The 22,794-nt window shown below is 51.6% G+C and overlaps 1 protein-coding gene across 3 annotated transcripts in view; it reads right to left on the reverse strand.

Moving 5' to 3' along the window:
* The window catches only part of SFXN5 (sideroflexin 5), a 124,329-nt gene that overhangs the window by 25,717 nt on the left and 75,818 nt on the right, over positions 1-22,794 (reverse strand). For all 3 annotated transcript variants that reach the window (XR_014011379.1, XM_081207319.1, XM_081207318.1), the window contains 6 exons: positions 20,617-20,673; positions 19,510-19,575; positions 17,009-17,099; positions 13,600-13,715; positions 9,314-9,399; positions 1,154-1,271 (listed from right to left, as the gene is read on the reverse strand). Coding sequence is in view for 2 of the 3 variants with exons in the window: in XM_081207319.1 (XP_081063445.1) it covers positions 1,154-1,271; positions 9,314-9,399; positions 13,600-13,715; positions 17,009-17,099; positions 19,510-19,575; positions 20,617-20,673 (534 nt within the window). In the remaining variant the exon portion in view is untranslated. The remainder of the gene's footprint in view (positions 1-1,153; positions 1,272-9,313; positions 9,400-13,599; positions 13,716-17,008; positions 17,100-19,509; positions 19,576-20,616; positions 20,674-22,794) is intronic.

Genomic DNA, 22,794 nt, shown 5'->3' on the forward strand with positions numbered 1-22,794 from the left:
GGCCTTTCTAGATACTTTTTTCTTTCCAGCACACCCAAGACCCAGCCTCAGCTTGCGCCTACTGTGCATTGGGGGCTGGCTCCCCCGGTGGTGAGGGAGGGCCTGCGCCACACTTCAGGGACAGCCAAGAAGACACCTTCTGCCATGTTTTTCTGCAAGGCTCCTTCCCACAGCCTCTCCCACATTCAGTCTGCACCTTGCAAACGGAGGAAATCACCACCATCATCCTCAGCATTCCCACATCACTGACTGGGTCTTCCGAGTGTTTCGCGCAGGTCCTTTCGGTAACCCTCTAAAACCCAACGGTCAACTAACATGATGCTCCTGGTTAAAAGAGGGCAGGGGGTCTCCCCAAATAATGGCATTTAGGAGAAGCATGTCTCAAAGCTGTCGCTGGGGTGGCAGGCACCGCTTCTGTGCCCCCCTCCCTCTGCTTGTTTTGATCACCCATAAGCAAAGTTTGAGTCTGTGATGGGACCCACGAGACACCCACATCCCACAGGTGCAGAGAGGCAGTGGAACTGTGGCAGGAGAGGAAGAGCGAGCGAGAAATGCTTGCCACACCTTAGGCACCCAACAGTCCAAGGCCACCAACCTTCTAAGGCCCGTGGGCACATTTGGATTTTTGGGTGGGAGCCAATGGTGCCCCCCACTCTGGTCATTTCTCTCCCCCTTGCCCCAAATCACCCCTACACACAGAGGGACAGAAAGTGCACGCACACACACCAAGCTGGATTTTCCAAAAGATCTGGGAAAATGTCAGATCCAGCAGTATTAATCTGAACTTTGAAAAGCACAAAGAGCTGAAAGGGGAAGAGGGAAAGGAGTGCCCTCCTTCAGCTCTTTGTGTTTGTCAAGGGAGGAAAAAGGTGGCAGCCATCAGCAACTTATGGCCAAGGGGGCAGGGAGTGGGGGCTCTCAGAGGTTTCCTGGGTGCCGGGGAAAACCTCAAGGGCCCACGGCTGTTGTGCTGTCAACCCCTGAAACAGACCCTTGGCAGAGGGCAATGGATCCAGGACACAAAATAATCAGAAAGCACAAGGTCCCCAGAGCACATGCAGAGTGCCTCCACAGAGCACAGGTCCTTCCACCCCAGCCTGCCCCCTTCCACCCATCCGTCCGTCGCGAGGAGGGAGGCGCTTGTGACACTGACCTCAGACATCTGCGGGAAGAGGCTGATGGCCAGGGGCAGCGCCAGGCCAAAGGCAGCAAGGCACACAAGGCTCTGCACGGGGAGGGCCATCCGGGGCCGCGACCGCAGGAGAGCCGTTCTGCAAGAAGGAGGGCTGTTGTCGTGAGACCAGCAAACGCAGCAGGGAGATCCCTCCTCGCCCCCCCCCAACCACCACTGCCTCCGCTGCATCGACTCAGCAACACCTGCCTGCAAAGTGGGATCAAAGCAGCTGCACAGAATCTCAGGTATACATTGCGAGGGCTTGTTGGTGCGGAGAGAGGCATGGACTGAACATGAGGGTGCCGGGAGAGCCTTGCGGCTGCAGGTGGGTGGGGCCAAAGGTGGGGTCCAACACCCTGTTCTCAAGCTGGCCAGCCAGATGACCCCCAAGCCCACACCTGATGCCCTCGTGGCTGGAGGCCACTGGCAGGCTTTCTTCCCACTGCGTGTCTCCCGGGACTCTGCGCACCTTTCTCCCCACAATTCCTCCTCCCCAGCTCCCTGGGCCACTGAAGGGCATGTCAGCTGGCCCCATGGCCATGCAGAGCTGGAGTCAGATGCAGGTCAGCAAGAAAGGAAGCAGATCTCCGCTGTCAGTGAAGTTAACTCTTGATTCAAGAAACCAAACAGACAACTCAGCCTAGTGGTCTCAGCATGCTTTCCAGCAGGTCTTGCCCCTAGGGAGCAGTTGCTGGGACTGAAGGTCCCTGTCTTCCACCCTCTCTAGGGCTCCTCCTCTCCTGGATGTCTCCCAAGCGTCTCAAACTGTGCCTGCGCACCTCTGGTCTCTGTTCTGCTCTTCTCATTACCCTGTGAGTTCTTGGAGACCAGAGGAGATGGGAGCTTGTCGCAGCCGGAGAGAGAGACTCCTTGGATTCTACAGCAGTCTCTGGACTCTGCTCCTCTGCTCCAGCCTCAGCGTCTGAACCGCTCCCTGTCACGGGCTCTTCCTTCTCACTAAACCCTGTTGCCCCTTCAGCATCCAGCACCTCCTCCTTATCTTCTCCCTCTGACCTCTCCTCTGTTTCCCACCACCAGTCCCCTGGCTCTGAGTGTGGAGATTTCACCCCTCCCATATCCAAGAATCTCCTGATGAGTCTGGTGATTTTCCAGAGAGCGGTGTTCTGCTCTCTACTTACAGTAGTGCCTCGCAAGACGAAAAGAATCCGTTCTGAGAGTCTCTTCGTCTAGCGGTTTTTTCGTCTTGCGAAGCAAGCCCATTGACGGATTAGCGGATTAGTGCTATTAGCTGCTTTTAGCGGCTTATCGGATCAGCTGATAAGCGGCTTAGCGGCTTAGAAAAAGGGGGGAAGGGGGGAAAACCCGCAGGAACTCGCAAGACATTTTCGTCTTGCGAAGCAAGCCCATAGGAGATTCGTTTTGCGAAGCACCTCCAAAACGGAAAACTCTTTCGTCTAGCGAGTTTTCCGTCTTGTGAGGCATTCGTCTTGCGGGGCACCATTGTATTCTGCTCCAGCACCACATCAAAGAGTCAGTCAGTCAGTATTGGAGAGAGAGAGAGACTGAGTGTTAGAGATCGTGTGTATAGATAAGGTTGCTGCTAAGAGCAGCTGCAGACACTCAGTGCAGTGCAGCATTCATTTATGCTTAGACTTATTTAGCTCTCTATATAGTTGTGTATTATAGTTGTAGTTATAGAATAAAGAAGATATTCTACAGAGCTGCTCTCCGAGTCGTTTATGCTCTGCTGTACTCTGCTATATTCTGCTGTGCGACGACTATCTTCTTGTGGGAGTGAATCCGGTGCTCACAACTCTAAGCTGTGAGTCCACAGCACTTTGACCTGTTCCTGTGCAGAAGGTGGTCTCTGGAAGTGCTACCCAGCTCGCCTAGCCCAGTCGGGGTTGAAGTGGATGAGTCCAGTTAGTGGCACTGGCTCAAGGGCGATGCTGACACTGAGTTGTCTTCCTCCGGGAGTTCCCATGGGTGTTCCCCGGCTGGTGTGCCTTCCACCACTCCTCTTTGCCCAGCCAGTCTGTGACAGCATGTGGGGCTGGGCAGGCAGAGTGTGGCACCTGCCGAAGAGATCCCTGTGACAGCGTCTCTGCTTTGCAGCCCAACCTGCCACCTTCTGGTGGCTAGCTAAACCCAACTTGCATCCACAGTTTGCCTGTGCTTTGAAAAGAGAATCAATGTGGCTGTGTGAATGGCACCAAGCGGGCTGGAGTCAACCCCTCTGTTCCTGTTGCACATCTAGAATTTGCCCATCCCCTGGCCCTCCCTGTTCGTTAAGTTAGCTAAGGTACGTCCCCCCGCCCCCAATCTATAGACCAGCTTTTCTCCAGGGAGCTCAAAATTACGTACATGGTTCTCCTCCTCCCCATTTAACCCCCACAACAACCTTGAACCTGACAAAGCCCCAGCTGTTGGGTCTTGCCGGTGCCCTTGTCATGGATGACCTTGGCCTTCATAGTTTTGTGAGGTTATATGAGGAGGAGGCTGGTCAGGCTGAGAGGCAGCGACTGGTCCAAGGTCGTGCTTCATGGCCGAGGGAGGGCTTGAACCTTCCAAGTCTCTTCCAGGTCCTAGTCTAACACTCTAGCCACTAGGTCACACGGGCTCTATGATAGGGTCAAGCATTGCTAAGAATACCAGCTCCCCAAGCAGCACCAGAGACAGCTGTGGATCTGGGCCTCCACAATGCGCCAGAGCTGGTGCTTAAAGAACCTAAGGAGAGCTATCAGGATCAGGCCAGCAGCCCCTCTAGGCCAGCATCCTGTTCCCACAGTGGCTGTGGGAAATCTGCAGCCAGGATTTGAACACAAGAGCCCTCTCCCCGCCTGTGGTTTCCAGCAACTGATAATCAGAAGCATGGCGGCCTCCGACTGTGGAAGCAGAGCATGGCCACTGTGGCTGGTAGCCATCGATGGCCCTCTCCTCCAGGAATTTGTCTATTCCTCTTCTGAAGCCACCACTGCTTCCTGCAGCAGCGAGTTCCATAGTTCATGTGCTGTGCAAAGCAGGACTTCCTTGGGCTCAAAGCCTGAAGAAGCACTTTCCATGTGCTCAAAGCATGCTCTGGTGCTGAGAAACTGGCCCGTGCCACCTCGCTGGGAGCCATGGCAGCGCCCGCTCCTCGCTCAGCCCCCTCCTGCCCCCCCCTCCAGAGGCTGCACCCTTCTAATTACAGCCCTGCTGGGCTTCTCATAATCACCGCCAGGGAACGAAACCAATTTAGAGTGTTCGCTGGCTGCGGCTCCCAGGTGCGACTTCCGCCATGGGTGTTTTTAAACTCAGACCAGTTCAAATTACAATGGCTATAGCCTCCTAATTAAGAGGAGTTGTGGCCTGATTTAAAGAAAAAGCCTTAATTAACACATGAAGTGCAATGTCTTAATTGGGAACTCAGATCCTACCATTTGTAAAGTTCAGCCTAAATGACTCACAATTAACCGCCAGGGCCGCCCGCTCCCGGCCCTCAGATCTCGGCTCTCCTGGCTGCAGCAAGCCCCAAACGGCCGCCCCAGAGGGGAACCGGAGCAAGGCTGCGTCCTTCGGGGGAGCAGCCTCCCCACACTTGTTGCCTCTGGGATGCGGCCGCTGCCTTGTTAGCAGAGGCACCCCCAGTGAATTGGATGCTTTAAGAGTTAGGAAAAGTCCGGCAGCTTGGATGCAGAGCACAGATCTGGGTGCCACCATTTCTCTGGTGGAAATACAGGAGAAGTTGCAGAACTGCAAAGGCAGTAGCATCCAGGATGGCAAATGGACGAAATCAGCCTCCTTTGAGACTGCCTAGATCTGGTAGAGGAGGAGGAGGAGGAGGAGGAGGAGATCCCAGTGTGGCCACCTTGCCCCCAAGGTTTGCCCAACATCTCTGTTTCCCCTTTTTACTTTTTTGAGCCTGTGGGCATATCTGAGACTTTGAAAAGTGTTGTGGGCACTGCCACAAATATGGCTGCCATAGGGAAGCAGCAAGCTACAACGTGACAAGAAGTCAGAAGTCAGATCCAGTTAAAAAACACAACTGGTCCTCTATATGTGCACGGTTTTTATATGGGATCCCCAAAGACTACCACTAAAGTTAAAGTTTTCATTGGTCCCTAGGGTCAGTAAAAATAACAGAGTTTGGCACACACATAGCTCACCCCATGGCACAACCACATGGATCCTTAAAGATCCCAATTGTGGCAATGGATTCCCCTGAAAACTGTAATCAAATCAAAGGCCACCTCTGTGTTCACAGAGGCACACTGTGATTTGTTGTTTTGTTGGCATGTCATTTAAAAACCACCAAGATCCACGGGGATCTTTGGAGCAGTGACAGTGCTGGCAGACCTGTGACTTTGACCACGCATGAAACAGGAGCTTCTACTCGGTGGTGGTTCCTGGGTGGGGGAATCATGCAGATTCAAGAGGGAGTATTCATGGGGGAGAGGGATGCTCTGCTCTGCCATCACAGCGAGAGGCAACAATGCTTCTGAGTACCTGGAAAAGGATCCTGCCTGTGGGATTTCCCATAGGGACACCTGGTTGGCCCCTGTGAAAAGAGGACGCTGGACTGGATGGGCCCCTGGCCTGATCCAGAAGGCTATCCTTAGATTCTTAGTTTTCCTAAACTCCATCAATGGAGTTTGCAACGTCTGGTTGTAAGAACAAAGCAGCAGTGTAAATAATGCTCTCCTCTCTTTTTTTTGTAAATTCACATGGTTATGGTCATATGTGCACCATTGTTTGGGGAATATATGATGGAGCACTGGTGGGAAACTGGATTTAAATCTCCCTTTTTCCTTGGCTGATTTTAACTGCTAGTGATTCCCACTCTGATCCTCAGCACCGCTGCCTCGAAGGCTTGCTCCTGCCAGGCTTTGGCCCTTGCTGCAGGTCCTGGCAAGACCTAAGACTGTTGTCAGTGGCAAGCGAGTCTAAAATCGGAAGGCCTCCTAGTCTCTGCTTCCTCTACGATGACACACATACAAAAAGTTATGCAGACAGTACACCTGCGCCGCAGACACAGCGCGTCGCAGATCTTGCAAATACACCTTCATTCAACTTTCAGCACGTCGCCAATTGTGGTTCACATTTTGCATAATGTGGCAGCTGGCTGCCGGCGTTTTCAGGGGGCTCTGCAAAGTCTTCCATATGGAAGTTGCTCTCGGAACTCCGAAGGAGTTATCGGGTTTCGTGCTCCAGAATGGCGCTTGCCTCTGAGAAGGTGTGAGATGCTAAACTAAATATGACAGGAGCTAACCGAAGGCTCCCAAACTGACAGATTCGGGGCGGGGCGGGAAAGTGTCATGTTTATATTAAACAGAGCTGCCACCGATGTCTCGATTCGGGGAAGCTGGCAAAGGGGCAGGGTGGGCGAGAGGGCACAGGGCACCAGGTGGACCTTCCCCACAGACCGCTGGCTGGAGAGTCGGCAAAGACCTGTGTGGACAGAAGCAGCTGCTGCAGGGCTGGAATCACAGAATTACTGAGGTGGAAGAGACCCAAGGAGCCATCTAGCTAAAACCGACTGCAGTGCAGGAATGACAGGCTGCCAGCAAGGAGCACAGGAAGTTATCCAGAACACAGAAACGGCACAGGGGTCTAAACCCCCTGGCATCAGGAAGATGTTGGGGTACGCACACATACCCCAAACCGCACAGGACTCCTTGGGATTAAATTCCTGAGAGGGGGGCAAGAGAGCTTTTGAGCCCACATTCCCTTCTGGACAACCTTGGGGATGGGGCCATGCCAGTGGTGGGCAGGACGAGAGGCAAAAGTGGGAGGAGCAATGAATTAGGCTTCACCTGCGAAGAGTCAGGTAAGCTTCTATCCTCCATCCTGAGGCCCAAGCAGTGTTCAGGGACACATTCCAGCCAGGCAGAAACACTTGGGGGTGGCATGGGGAAGGATGTGGCCGGGGGAGAGTGCTGAGGGCCAGACAGAGGGGATGGCAGTCTGGATTTGGCCCCCAGGCCTGAGGTTCCCCACCAGAAACTCCTCTTGAGATGGGGGACTGCAGCTAGTGCAGAAGCACAGACTTCTTCAGGATGGAAATGCTTCATCTTTACTTGCAGTGGAACAGATTCCCTTGGAAGGAAGAGGGCTCTCCTGCCTTGGAGGTTTTCAAAGGGTGGTTGGGTGGCCAGGGATTCTTCAGCTGTAATCCCTGCCTTGCAGGGGGTTGGACTGGATGACCCTCGGGGTCCCTCTCCACTCTCCTCTTCTTTGATCTTGGAACCATCCACAGGGAGATCCATGAGGCCGATTTCCCTGTCCTGGACCTGGCCTCCCCACACGTGACGTGGTGGCTTCCTCAAATAGGAGCCTCCTGATTTCTACGCAAGCGTCAACGGACGGGGCTTGCGGGGAAGGTTGTGGCCTTGCAGCTTGAGCATCGCCAGGCACAGTCCTTGCGCCAAGCAGGCAGCTCGAAATAGACGTTGCCTGGCTGGGCTGGGAGCTTCCCTGGAGTGTCCGAGCCGCAGGAGAGAAGCCCGCCAGTGGGAACAACATGCAGCAGCCTGGAGAACAAGGAACAGCGTCTCCGGGAGCTGAAATGCGCAGCGGGAGGGAAAGAGGAGGAGGGACGCCAAGAAGCCTGGGAGAGACGGAGGAGGCCATGGGCGCCTCCAGATGGAGAGAGGTAAAGGGAGGGGGCCTGGAAGGAGGGAGGGGCTGCTGGGTCCAAGCAGAGACCCCACCACCTTCACCACTGCGAGGATCACCAGGATCTGTGCTGATCTTAAATCCAGGAAGGAAGATCACAGCAGCCCCCAAGAGCTGAGAAATGGGAGCTGCTCCAGTTTCTGGGAACCCCAGGAGGCCAGAGTTGCTCTTGTACTCCAGTCCTGCTTGCAGGTTTCCCACTGGGGCAACTGGTCAGCCACTGGGAGAACAGGATCCTGGACTAGACGGACCACTCCCCTGGTCAAGCAGGAGCTGTGCCTCACAGCAGATTCTCCAAAGTTGTTTGTAAGAGTCTGATTGATTTTCCTTGCATTTTCTTAGGAATGTTCTCTATTATTTATATAACACACTTTGGGGTTGTTGTTTTTTGCAGGGGGTGGGGATTAGGCATAAATTTTGTTAAACAACCAATAAAGCAAAACGTGCTTCTTTTTCAGGACAAATCCTGGGACGCCGGGTCTCAGCCCCTGTGCGCGTGAAGAGTGCCTCTGGGCATTGTCAAGAGCGCACTTCTCTCTCACTCCAGTTTAACCACATCTGGAACATGGGGCGGCAACTTCCAGCTCATCCATTAGGTGTGGTTTCTGCAGGGGCTGACTCCTTCCTTCAGAAGCCGTCTCCTGGCTCTCTGCCCATTTCAGATTTCAATCAGTCAGCTAATTAAGGAGGTTTAATTAATACTTGCTTCAAAATGATGGAACTATTTGTAATGATAATTTACTTTCAAAACGCGCCACCTTCCGCACTGCCTGTCAAGGAATAGCGCAAGGGGATCTTGGGCCTTCCGTGTCTGGCTGGCACAGGCTTGCTGGAGCAAGACGTGGTTGGGCAAAGGGGGCCCCAGAAAGACCCCACTCCAGGCAGAAAGACCCTGGGAAAAGAAGGGCTGGGGCTGGTGGGGCAGTTTCTGGAGGGCAGCAGGCTGGGAAAGGCTGCTGCAGCACCTAAAAGCTGCCGTGGTTCTGGGTTCACTCCCCTTCCCAGTCATTCCCTCTCAGGAGGCCCTGATCCCAGCACTCGCTCAGCCTCAACAGCAGGCGGCAGGGAGCTTTGATGTCCCTCGGTAGGTGGCTGAGTCTCCATCCTTGGAGGTTCTCAAAAGGTTGGGTGGCCATCTGTTGGAGCTGTCAAACTGTGATTCCTGCACTGCACGGGGGGTTGGACTAGATGATCCTGAGGGGTCCCTTCCACCTCTACAATTCAATGATCAAAATACTCAAAAGCAAGAATGAAATGGGCTGCTCTGTGGCAGTCTCTGGGAAGGGCTCTGTGGGGCAGCGGCTGCTGCCATCCCGGGGAAAGTTAGGAAAGTGGCAATTCCTGTACTGCAGGGGGTTAGACTAGATGTCCCTTGGGGGTCCCTTCACATGGTTCTAGAGTGCCCTTTGCTCTTAGGGGCAATGCCACCACTCCTCTGATCCCAGCCGTGTAGGGGAGGGCAGTTCCTTCCCTCCTTCCTTTCTGAGCATCGCCCCTCGCCCACCCCAGACGGCTGCCACTTACTTTTCCAGTACAGACATGATGATGGGCGGTAGAACCAGTATAGGCATTGGCAGGACCACTCTGGTCAGGGCCGTCTCTAGCAGTGCCTGCGGGGGGGGGGGGGAGGAAAGGGGACCAGAAGAAAGAGAAACAGTCACTTCGAGCACAGACTGAAGTAGAATAATAATAAAAAAATATTATTTATATCCTGCCCTCCCCGGCCAAAGCTGGGCTCAGAGCGGCTAAGAACAGTAAAATAATACAGAATAATAATACAGACACTCATCACACACAATTCTGTATGCAATTCTACAGAACTTCCCAAAGACAAAACAGAAGAACAAGACATTTATATTCCACCAAATGTCTGTTTCTTTAAATATAGTCTTCACATCATACATACAATACTAAAATCATGTTTTTTGGCTTTGGGCAAGAGACACGCTGCCCTGGCATGTTCTAACGGGGCAGTTTGACTTCACCCCAGGAGGCGAACTCCATTGTCTCTCGAGATAGACAGATGTCAACAGCAATATTATGTGGCACCTGTAACAGAGCCATTTCTGCCTACCAAACAAGACGCCACCAGTGTGGGCACTTGAGCATCGAACATGCTCAGGCTGCAACCCAAACTCCGTAGAGCCTTCACCCCGAAGCTTCTCAAGCTGCTACGCTTTGTGGGGGCTTGGCGTGTGTTTTATTGCTCCAGGGGCCAGGGCTGCTCATAACGGCCCCCCTCAGCCCTGGTGGCAGCTCAGTCCTGGTCTCACGCTACAGAAACAGAAGGCTGGGTGAGTGAGGGGGACAGAGCATCCTATCCCGCTTCCACCCGGGTCCACAGCAGGATTCCCCTCCCGCCCCCTCCTCGCCAAAGGTCAAGAAAGGCAGGACTGAGCAAAAGTGAAACCCACTATGGTGCCTGGCGAGCAGATGGCTTCAGGCAGCACCAGCGAGTGAGCAGCAAACTCCGCATCACACGCAGCAAAGCCCAGCGCTTATAAAAATAAAAAGCCGCCTTGGGAGGCTGCGGTTTGGGGCAGCAGGAGGCCTGCGTGGCAGTCATGTGACTTCCTCAAACATAGCTAACTGAAAGAGATTGCGTGGATTCTCCTCGGACAGGTGTCAGTCGTCTGCTCAGGCAAAAGGGGCCAGAAGAGGATTATTTCGGGCTCGGACCCTCACCCAACACAATGGCAAATATATAATAATAATAATAATAATAATAATAATAATAATAATAATAATAATTTATATGCCACCCATCTAACTGATTATTCAGATGAGTGGCATAGTGGTACCTCTGGATGCGAACGGGATCCATTCCAGAGCCCCGTTCGCATCCTGAAGTGAACGTAAAGACGCAACTGCATGTCTGCGCATGCGCGGGTCGCGTTTCGCTGCATCCACGAATGCGCGTGACATCATTTTGAGCATCTGCGCATGCGGCGAAACCCAGAAGTAACACACTCCGTTACTTCCGGGTCGCCACGGAGCGCAACCCGAAAAGATTTAAGCTGAAGCATACTCATCCCGAGGTATGACTGTATATTATTATTATTATTATTATTATTATTATTATTATTATTATTATTATCATCACCCTTGGCAAAGTCAGTCCAGAGCGCCTGTGCTTCCCGTGGGTTTTCTCAGGCACAAGCTGAGGATGCAGAAGCGCCAAGGAAAAGAAGACAGGGAAAGTCCCAGCGCAGTTGTGCGCAGATGGCGGAGTTCAGGAGGCTCCTAAGGAAACCAGCCAGGTGTTGGAGGCAGCCTGGAAACAGCTGGCGCATCTTTCCAGAGGCGGTTGCTAATGAATTCCAGGAAGGCGGGGGTTAAAAAGTCCTGCAGTTTCCTCCCACTCACTTTTTTAAAAATTCAAAAATTCAAAATAAAGCTGTGTGTTTTCTCTGCCAACCTGGAGCTGTAGTTGAGGTTCTCCTGTTCTTCCTGGGCAACTACAGAGGGGAGCAAAAGGGGCACCTGGAAGCACTGAGAGCGGCTGCTCTGCCTCTCCGGAGACCCCGAGACGAGTTCCCTCTCCCTAAGCGCAGAGACAAGAGCGCTTTGCTCCTCCGCCGCTGCTCTGGCTGCACAGGCCCACCAGAGGGGGCTGCGGGGCAACTGCGCATGGCTCAGAAAAGACTCTCTTCTTTCTCTCTGGCCAGAATGCATTGGGGGGGGATGCAAAAGGAAAGCTCCCGCATGCTGCCCTTTCGACCTGCCGCCTGACACCCTCTGCAGGCAGTGGGAGCCTCACGTGTAAAGGCTGGCCAGGTCCGCCGGACAACAACAAAGCATGGAGCCTTGGCCTGTGGAACTCCCTGCCACAAGAGATTCAGCTGGCACCTTCCTTGCAGACTTTTAAACGCCAGCTGAAAACTTTCCCATTCTGCTGGGCCTATGCAGGTCATGAATACACCCTTCCTCAGAGGCTAACTGATGTCTGGTTTTAGGTTTTTTATGGTTTTTATTGTATGGCTTTCTGCCCTACTATAAATCACTTATTTATTTATTTATTTATTTATTTATTTATTTATTTAAGTAAGTAAGTAAGTAAGTACCGTATTTTTCGCCCCATAAGACGCACTTTTTCCCCTCCAAAAATGAAGGGAAAATCTGGGTGCGTCTTATGGGGCGAATGCAGGCTTTCGCTGAAGCTTGAAGAGCGAGAGGGGTCGGTGCGCACCGACCCCTCTCGCTCTCCAGGCTTCAGGAAGATATCCGCCGCCCAGGCAGCCCTGTGGGAGGTCCCACAGGGTTGCCTAGGCTGCGGATAGCAGCCTGCTTCTCGGAGCGTCGGGCGCGCTGAAGGCAGAGTGCCCGACGCTTCGGGAACAATTCCGCCGCCCAGGCAGCCCTGTGGGAGGTCCCACAGGGTTGCCTAGGCTGCGGATAGCAGCCTGCTTCTCGGAGTGTCGGGCGCCCTGAAGGCAGGGTGCGCAAGGCTTGGGGCGGCAGCGGACTGCTTGCCGGCATGCAGAAGCTTGGGGCGCGCTGACCTCAGCACGCCCCAAGCTTCTGGATTAGCGCAGGGGTCCGCTAGCCCTGGGAGAGGCGCCGGCTCTCCCACGCTAGCGGAGACCTTGCCGGCACGCAGAAGCTTGGGGCGCGCTGAGCTCCGCACGCCCCAAGCTCCTGGTGTAGCGCAGCGCACCTGGGGGGGAAATAAAAATTTTTTCCTTCATTTCCCCCCCTAAAATCTAGGTGCGTCTTATGGGCCAGTGCGTCTTATGGGGCGAAAAATACGGTAAGTAGGTAAGTAAGTAAACCACCCTCCATCTCAGTTCACAACATAAAAATACAAGGAACACCCACCCACCCCAAAATACATAATCAAAACAAGGGGGGAAAGCAAACCAATAGCCCACCTCTCTCCCACTATGAAATAGTGGTATAGAAATATTTTTTAATAAATAAATAGAAACCTCCAGCTGCTCGCAGGCCCCTTCCCTGGGAGCGACAGGACCTGCTGTTGTTCCCTTGCTCTCAGAGGGAATTGTACAAGGCGGCAGGTGGGCAAGAAACATGGCTGCCTGGAGAACGGGGTGTGTGCACACGTGTGTGGATTCAAATAAATAATAAATAAATATAAAACCTGGTGATAGGAAGATTTGCGTGCTAAACACTCCCAGGCAGAGAGGCTGGGTGATTTTCGGATCCTTCTAAAAGCGTGTGTGGAGAGAGAAAGAGTTTTAAGAAGGGAAGAGGCAGCGATTGAGCCCTTGGACCACTGCATAGTAAGTCAACGTCTAGCTCTGTTATTTCCACTGGATCAGAGTCCTCCTGGACAATGGATGCGCAGGGGTCTTTTAACGGACTGAATAGACTGAACAGAGTGGTAGATTTCGAGCTATTGGGGGGGGAGCATGACTGTGTGTGCATGTACGTGAACGTAATAGCATTTAGCATATTTTTAAGTTGCTGTTTTGTAAATGCTGTTTTATAGATTATGTTTTATTGATTTGTTAATTATACATAATATGATCTATGCTGTACCTGTGATGCTCTATTATGATATTGTCATTTATTGTTTTGTAAGCCGTGTTGGGATTTGTCTGACTGGAAAGTGGCACAGAAATGTGATCAATCCATCAATCCATCAATCATGGGCCTGCAGGACTGCGGATTCTGAAGTGGGGTCCTGGTGTGGCTTGCCAGGATCAGATCAAGTGAGTCTGCTTTGGAATCTGCATTCTGTGGATTCCTCCTCCTCCTCCATCCTTCTTGGCCTACCCCACCCCTTCCAGTGCATGAATCCATGGGCCAAAGCAATCCTGATTCACCCATGGGAATCCCACAGCACCTACATGTTTGGCAGCAATTCTGGAAGACCCGACCCTGTTCCCATCGCTGTCCAGGACGTCGATCCCCTCCTCCAGCTCCGTGTGTCTCATCAGGACCACGTTGCAAATATTGGCACTGGCTGCGAGGGGAAGAAAAGGAGAGCGCAAGCGGCGGTCAGGATCAGGCTGTGCCATGAAGGGAACTCTTTATTCAAAGAAACGAAACAGCTCTGAGCACAGCAACTCTTCCCAGTAGACCTTGCCCTGATGTTTTGTTTTTGTTTTTTTAAAAAGATATTTATTAAAAATTGGGGAAAATTTTTTTCAATAAATATCATATCAAAAAATAAAATAAAAGATATCTATTAAAAGTTTAATGATTACAGAAAAAAGAAGAAAGAAACAATAAAAAGTTCACAATACATCAAAAGTAAAAAGAAGAAACAAAAAAACAATACAGCAAAACAACAAGAAAAGCAAAAATGTTTTAAAAACACATCCAATATCTCTATATCTCTACCTTTCATTTACTTGTATCATCGACCTCCTCACACCTCCCTTTTTTGTATTCTTGTTCAATTAGCTATTTCAGCAAATCCTTTCCATCTTTCTTAATTTTTGTTCTATAATTTATCTTAACACAATCTAACCTTAAATTTCCACTTTGACCCATTAACAATCTATCTTTACTTAATTCTTTATAACATTTCTGCTAAAGCCATATAACTTCATTCCAGCATCCTTCTAACATTCATTAATTTTACAATATTTCTGTAAATAAACTTTAATTTTTTTCCACCGACTAGACCTTGCCCTGATGAGGCAGACAGGAGGAGGAGACTTAAGGAGCCTTCTCCTCCCCAAGCAATCGGAGACTCTGACGCCTTGCCGGTCTTTGCTCCACCCTCTTCAGGTTCTGGGAGACCAGGGTGGAGGAGAGCTAGTTGCACAGGAGGAGACCCCCCTGGCTTTTCAGCAGCCTGCCTCCACTCTGCCTCTTGACCCTTCTCTGCTTCTGCCTCTTATTCTGGGCTGCTCTCTGCCACAGCCTCTTCCCGCTCACTACCTGCATTTAGGAGCCCCAGAATCTTAGAATAATAATAATAATGTTTTTAAAAAATTATTTACCGTATTTTTTGCTCTATAAGACTCACTTTTTCCCTCCTAAAAAGTAAGGGGAAATGTGTGCGCGTCTTATGGAGCGAATGCAGGCTGTGCAGCTATCCCAGAAGCCAGAACAGCAAGAGGGATTGCTGCTTTCACTGCGCAGCGATCCCTCTTGCTGTTCTGGCTTCTGAGATTCAGAATATTTTTTTTCTTGTTTTCCTCCTCCAAAAACAAGGTGCGTCTTGTGGTCTGGTGCGACTTATAGAGCGAAAAATACGGGTAAATCCCGCCCTCCCCAGCTGAAGCCAGGCTCAGAGCAGCTAACAACAGTAAAATAATACAGCCTTCTAAAATCAATTCATTATAGAGCCATACATTGTAGGGTTGGAAGGGCCCCCCAAGGGTAATCCAGTCCAACCTCCTGCAACACATGAATCTTAGTTGGAGAATTAGCTCTTAGCATCAGTCAGTTCTTCCGACTAAACGTTAGGGAGAACTTTCTGACAGCGGACCAGACCAGTCCCTCCGACCACCTCTTGCCTTGGCCTGCTTCCGCCTAGCCCAGGCTGATCGGCAGGCATTTCAGGCAAATCTTCAAAGCCTATCTTTTCATAACGGAAAGTTTAATTAACTGGTTTGCCCGGGATTCTGATGCAAGAGATTCCGGCCCCCAGAATAACAAAGCAGCAATTAGCAAGAAGATGGCCAGAGTCCTGGCACACAATTAAGCATGTCAGTACACAAATAAAAGAAGCAGAGAACTAATGAAGGGCTGAGCAAATTAATTGCCGGCCCTCAATCAATTCTGACTCCAGTTTAAGCTCCTTCTCTTAACACCTTGGCATAATAATAGAACAACCTGACAGAGATCCCCCCTCGCTCCTTGCCCTGGCGGCTGGGGCCAGTGGGCTTAGTCCACAATCTGAAGCATTTTCTTGTTCTTGATGAACGGCTCAAAAGGGGCACATCTGATCGAAAAATTCCTGCAACACAAGGAAGGTCGTTCCTCCTTTTCTTCTTCCTCCTCCTCCTGCTCGAAGTTCCATACACAGAGAAAAAAGAGGCCACCTTTCCCCATCCCCCCCCCAGGTGCAAAGGGGTCCAGAGACACACCTGGTTCAGGTAAGCATCCCTCTCCCCCTGCCTGCCTCCTGCATACAATGATGGAATCCTCACCAGCACCCCCGTACCCCAACCATCTGGGACATCCTGAGTTGCAACAAGGATGACTCTTTCTTATGTAAGCGCATGCTAAAGAGCCCAGCTGCAGGTGGAGCAGGGCCCAAGGGGACCTACCGGGCGTTCAGCACCGTATTTTCCGCAGGGGACAGCCGGATGCTCCAGCAGGAAGAGCCCATGAGTTGGGTCTGAGCCCCACAGCCACAGCTCCCTCCCACTGGCTGGCACTTAGAGGAAGGCTGCCTGCGACACAGCACAGCACAGCCTCATCCACCGTGAATCGGTCCAATTCCCTTTCAAAGCCACCCAATTTGTTTTCCTTGCCATCAGGGCAGGCGGGCAGCGCCCATGAAACCCCAGCCACACACTGTATTTTTAAAATAGCTTTTTTTTTATTCCTGTTTTTCGTAAAACAAACCGATAACCCAAGCAGAGGCATGGAAAAGCTCAAAAAAAAAAAAAAAAAAAAGCTCTGATTTTGCTATATTCATTTTTGTTAATTTGAGTGAGCCCTTTCCTATGGAGCTAGGAGTTCTGGCTCTTCCATCTTCTTAAGTCGACCAGAGGTAAATTAAGCCCCGACAGCAAGATGAAGCCAGATTTTGCTTTTCCCTCTGAAAACGGGTAGAATTTGCACCTTTATGTATGCAAATTTGTACTCTGGGCCAAATAATTGGGTGCACTCTTTCCACCTTGGATCAAATCTATGCTTCCAGGTGCCATAAGAAAGCTGCAGAGATAGCGCAGGATAGTGCGCACCCTGGAAATGATCTCTTTCAGCTTCTGCCTTCTGGAAGAAGGTGCAGGGTTATAAAGACTAGGACTAGCCGCCTGAGAAACAGTTTCTATCCAAATGTGATTTTGGTTTTAAACACAGTGTAAGGTAGTTTCTATGGAAGTATATTGTATTTAAAAATGGGGTATCAGAGTTTTTAGGGGGCTAACCAGGTTGGGATAGCAGGCCTGTTGGTTTTTGAATGTCTTGTGCAGTTTTTTTCAATTTCGTTGTTCTGTATGGGACAATGACAATAAAGATTATCGTATCGTATCGTAAATGGGACTTTGGGGGCAGCCCTTCCAAGCGCACCATGGAAGCCCATTTTCTCTAAGGAAGCAGAGAAAGAGGGGAAAGTATGCACCCCCTTACCTACAGCGGGGAATGGCACAAATCTCTGGATCAGGAGCCGGGTGGCCGGAGTAAACTGATTAGCTCTCTGGATCAGAACGTTAAGGCCCACCTGCAGGAGAAGGAAAGCAGGGCAAATAAGCCTTGAGGAGAGCCGGGGGGGGGGGGCAGAGCAGCCACAGCCCAACCCCACAGGCCACCACCACCGGTAATATTCACAGATCGCTTAATATGCAAAATCCCTAAGCAGTTTACATAAAACACAATAAGGTCACTAAAAAGGGGGGGGGCAATGTACATACAACATTTAAAACCAAAAATATCAAGAAAAGCCATCATTAAAATATTCAGTAAAATAGCAATAGATAGCAAAACAAGCCCAGCAACTGCTGCTGGGGTAAGTTTGATCACAACCAGAGGTTTTACTTTCTGTGACCCTGCCAGCTCCTAACACGGAATCATTTTAATCGGTCATTCTAATCAATCAGTGAACTACCTCCTCTGGATGATCTGCACAGTTCAAACGACATGCAGTTAAAACAATCTAATGTTAAGACATCTAATGTGTTTCAAAAAGCAATCTGTATGTTGACAGGGGCTGAAATCCAGCCTCCCAGATCCTCGACCTGGGAGCAAGATTCAAGGAATGGAAATTATTTTACAAAAGTTTCTTGCGTTATCTGTGTGTGTTTATTCTCCCAGGCCAGAACCAGGAAAGTGGGGGGTGCCTACAAGGGTCTCCTCCCGCACAGGGGACTTTGAGGTGCTGGGGGCGGGGGGAGAGGGAGGATTTAGGGCTTGAGGAGAGACCATTGTTTTGAGGTTCGCGCCACAAAGGTGTAAAGGCCAGACCAAGGCCCTTGGGGCTGAAAGGACTGGCCCCCAGAGGCCACCCCACCCCAGGCGGGAGGGCTCCTTCCTAAGTGGCCGCAGGAGGGCCGAGGGCGGTGGGTGGCCTCCTTCTTCATCTCAACCTGATTATGGGCTATCGCAGCAAATTCGCAGGCTGTCAAGGCAGCCCCTGTGCGCTGCTCCTCCTCCTCCTCCTCGCAAACAATTATCAAGGCGAAGGAGCAGGCATTAGGGAAAGCCACAGGGGTGCCCTCACCTAGACAGGAGGGTGAAAAATGGTGTCGCTGTGGGGGTGTAATGGCCAGGGGTGGAGAGAGAAGGGGGCAGCGGACGAAGGGCAGCAGAAAAGGAGCCTAGAAGAGAGCCTGGCAGCGAATTAACAGGGGCAGGGAAGGGGGTTGAGGAAGCAGGCAGCTGCACAGACTGCCACCCCCCCCCAGCCCTCCATGGGGCCCTTGGGTGTGTCACTGCTGCAGAGTTTGGGGCCACCTAGAAAAGCAGGAAAGAGGGGGAGGCTTTTGCAAGAGGTGTTCCGACTGCCTTCTCATTCCCTGAATCCACGCCAACCCTGACCTCTGTATTTGAGGACTCAGAAACGTGGCCTGCTAGGCTCTGAAGGAGAATTGCCAGAGGCCACAGGAAGCAGAGACACCTTTCCAGAGACAGGGGCTAGGATTAAGAGATGGGGGTTTCCCCCATGCACCTGGCAGAGGTGGCGGAAGGAAGTGCCTGTCCTGTGGGCCAGATCCAGTTCCCCATTCCTGCCCTACAGATTTGGCATATGGGCTACAGCAGCTTTTGCCAAACAGGTGCTCCTATGCGTCCCAGACGTAGTCCAAAACATCTGGAGGGCACCAGGTTGGGGAAGGCTGTGCTACAGAATCCTCACCTCCTTATGCAGCTAACTCACAAGCCCCCTATGCATGGATCTTGGACGCTTCTTGACTTTTCTAAACTGCTTATTGTTGTGAATGACGTTTGCAGCTGCCGCTCTTGACTTCTGTGCAAGAACCATGACCTGGAAACCCTTCTCGGAGCTGCTCTTTGGCCCTCCAGGCCCTCTTCTGACACCAGTGGCCCCCTGCATTCTGTCTGCCGCCCAGGGCAGGCTGTGCACTTGCGGGGAGGGGGAGGAGAGACCTGGTTTTAATTAATACAAGATCTTTTGCAGACCACTGGGAAGTGGGGAATGGCGCTTGTTTTCAGGTCATCTAGTCCTAATGGGATCACCCTAGGAGGTGATTTGCTGCTAATTGACATCAGAGTGCATTTAATGAGGCCTAAGGCCTCCGAATCTGCGGAAGAAAGAAGCAGGCCATTCTCTCTCTCTTCCAGCCCCCAGCATCTTCCTTTTTTGAACAAAAGGTGTGGCATAAACACCTGTTTGAGGAACAGAATCACATACCCAGGGCAAGACTCTTCTCACCCATTGAGAGCTAGCAGTGCAAAGGAACTGAATAAGGACTAGCCCTGGCAATGGGGAGGCCTTGGCAAGCGACCAAGGCACAGCCACGGCTGGCAGTGCCTCCTGCGAGGCGCCAGGTGCAAAGGCACAGTGCGCCAGCCGGCAGAGGAGGCCATCCAGAGGGGCTGGGCCCAGAGCTAGGTCTTTGCCCAGGTGCCCAGCAGTCAGAGCACACCGACAGAGAGAAGACGAAAGGGTTACCCACTGCGATCGAGACAGCACTTATGACAGCTCCCAAGTAGCCCTGGATGAACTTGGACGTTGGAGAAGGCTGCAGGAAGAAGAACAAAGGCAATGTGTCAGCCAGACCATGCCACCTCAAGCCCAGCTCACAGGGACTGCAAACAATAATAATAATCATAATAATTTTTTATTTATACCCCGCTCTTCCTGGTTCAAAAACCGGGCTCAGGGTGGCTAACAACAAATTTAAAACACTTACCGTATTTTTTGCTCTATAAGACTCACTTTTTCCCTCCTAAAAAGTAAGGGGAAATGTGTGTGTGTCTTATGGAGCGAATGCAGGCTGCGCAGCTATCCCAGAAGCCAGAACAGCAAGAGGGATTGCTGCTTTCACTGCACAGCTATCCCTCTTGCTGTTCTGGCTTCTGAGATTCAGAATATATTTTTTTCTTGTTTTCCTCCTCCAAAAACTAGGTGCGTCTTGTGGTCTGGTGCGTCTTATAGAGCGAAAAATACGTCAATTGTAAAAGCAGCATAAAATACAGTATAAAAACATGAATAACAATAAAATTCAAACAAGAGGAAGAAGGTGGTGTCCTCCAGGCATGCTCTGGGCATGGCTGTGTGTGTGCAGATTGAGGGGTGAGATGGGACTGTGCCCGTGCCAGGGGGAGTGCCCCTCTGCACTGGTGCCCCTGGAAACATGGGGAACTTGTGCCCCACCTGTTCCGCCCTGTGCGCACGCTGCAGAAGCACCAAGGAAGGGGTCCTGATAAGAGCACAAAAACCACTGGGGCCCACAAGCAGGACAAGAGGAAATGAACAGAACTGAAAGATATAACAAGGCAATACATTGCAGGTCTCAGGGATGGCGTAAGTGGCTGAGCTCTGCCCTTGCGCCATCCCTGAGCTGTTTCATCCAATCCACGGCAACTGAGCCTACTGTCAATCACGACAGCCCAGGGCAGCAGAATCTCCCCGGGAAGATCCCTGAGAGCTGATGCTCAGATCCAGGAGCCTCTGGCCAGGGGGATCAGGTGGGGGCCAGAGGCGCAGGCCAAGCGCTTGCCAGGGGAGAAACTTACATCAGCTTCCTTGAAAATGGCGCACACATAAAACGACCGCTCACCTTTGTCGCATTTCGGTTTGCATAGTTGACACAGGCATTGTGGCTCTGATTCAACCACTAAAGGACAAAACAGAAAGAAAAAGGAACAAACAGCTGGTTAAAAGAGAGAAAGAAGGAGAGAGAGGGCGGGTGGGCAGGCAACAGCAGCACAATTGCTGAAAAGAAGGAGTTATAGCAAACATGCAGGAAGGCAGCATTTCCAATTATGGCTACCGCTGGGAAGGGAAGTTTTTGTTATCAAATCCAGACAATGGTGTTATGTATCCGCGAAAGAACAAGCCCTGCAGAGAGGGGCACCTTTGGCAGATACAGCACTCCCTCCCTTGTTCTCTCGCATGCATGCACGCACACACACACCCAAAGCGCACACTCTGGAACCTCTCTTGCTAGCTTAGACCCCGCGAGCCCAGAGCTCCTCCAGCCCAGGGGCAGCAGTCTTTCCAAACTGAGTTCCTGTGCTGGGAAAATGGGGAGGGGGCTGCTGCACGGCCACAGAGTAGCTTCGTTCCGGAGGTCTGTTCTTAACCTGAAACTGTTCTTAACCTCAAGCACCACTTTAGCTAATGGGGCCTCCTGCTGCTGCTGCCGCACCGCCGGAGAACGATTTCTGTTCTCATCCTGAAGCAAAGTTCTTAACCTGAAGCACTGTTTCTGGGTTAGCGGAGTCTGTAACCTGAAGCGTATGTAGCCTGAAGCGTATGTAACCCGAGGTACCACTGTACGCAGATTTGCCCACTGTGGTTGTCGGGGGCTCCAATAAAGCCCCCTGCCCTCACATTCACCTGAAGAGGAACCCCTGCCATCTCAGAAGCTGCCTTCTCCCCCAGAGTCGGACCAGGGTCTCATCCAGCTCAGCAGGATATACTCCTTCGCTGGCACACAGGAATCCCTGCCTGATACATCTTTTTTTTTTTCTGGACAGGGACAGTCTGGCCACTGCAGTTCATGCGCCTACAAACTCACAGCCAGATGGCACAATGCGCGTGATGCGTGGCTGCCCTCACGCTTGGCCCAGAAGGTGTGTCCAGTGCAGAACTCAGCAGGCTGCCTTGCTAAACACCTATTTCGCCATGACTGGAGAAGCTGCACTGGTGGCCAGTTTGATACAGGACCACGTTCAAGATGGTATTGAGGACATATAAGCCCCCAAACCACAAAGGGCCAGGATACCTGGCTGACCCCCTTCCCCCCCCCCCAAGACTTCAGAGGAGACAGAGGATTGCGGTCTAATGATTTCTCAGAAGAGAGCCTTCTCTGAGGGTAGAACTAGCCCTTTAGGCCTCCATTGTCACGAGCTTCAAAATGACACCTGACGGCTCCTTTCTTCCTTTACTGGGCTTTTAAGAAGTTCTCAAACTGGGCTGCTAAGTTCTTGCCTCCCCCAAATTTCACTGATTCAGGTGGTGCTGGTGTATTTGTGGTTTCAGACCTTGCTTGCGATTTCCTTTTGCCCTTCTTTTGCACACTGCACTGCTTTTTGGTATTAAGTGTTATATAGAAGTATCTGGAATAAATAAATAAATGGACAAGGCAGGCCTTCCCTCACCCCTGACATCCAGGAAAGATGTGCTGGAGGGTGTGTTTTGGGGGTGGGGGGTGTCCCTGAGCAGCCCAGCTTCTGCCGGTGCCAAGGCCTCAGGGGCTCCCCTCCACCCCCTGCGGAGCTGCTCTGGGTGGCGCTTACCTCCGTCGGGGCACTGACATGACCTGAGCTGCAACCTGCACCCTAAAAACTGGCTCTGCACTGCTCTCTCTCTCTGTTCCTCTCCAGTTGCCGGGCAGAACCTGGGAAATGAGGCTGAGAGGAGAGAAGAGGGGGAGAAACAGAGAGGAGTCAGAGAGGAGGGAGGAAGAGGGTAGGGAGAAAACTGGAGGGATGAGAGGGAGGAAGAGGAAGGGCAATGACAGCAAAAGTGAAAAGGATGGGAGGGGGAAACTTTACAGAGTGGGGGCAGAACAAGAAGCTGTCCAAAGAGGAGGCCCTCACTGCAGAGGCCCCATTTCCTCCAGACTTCCTGCGAAAAGTTCAAAGGTATGTACGATGCTCCTTTTGCTACCTTTACTTGACTCTCAATGCCAAGCGCAGCAACATCCAAAGCTAGGCACAGTCTGCACCAAAGGGACTCCGGATTCTGCATCCGTTTGTCTGATTTCCTCGGCTCCTGGCTCTTCATACGG

Source organism: Podarcis bocagei (assembly GCF_964188305.1).
Source record: "Podarcis bocagei genome assembly, chromosome: 9".
In the NCBI taxonomy this organism is placed as follows: domain Eukaryota; kingdom Metazoa; phylum Chordata; class Lepidosauria; order Squamata; family Lacertidae; genus Podarcis; species Podarcis bocagei.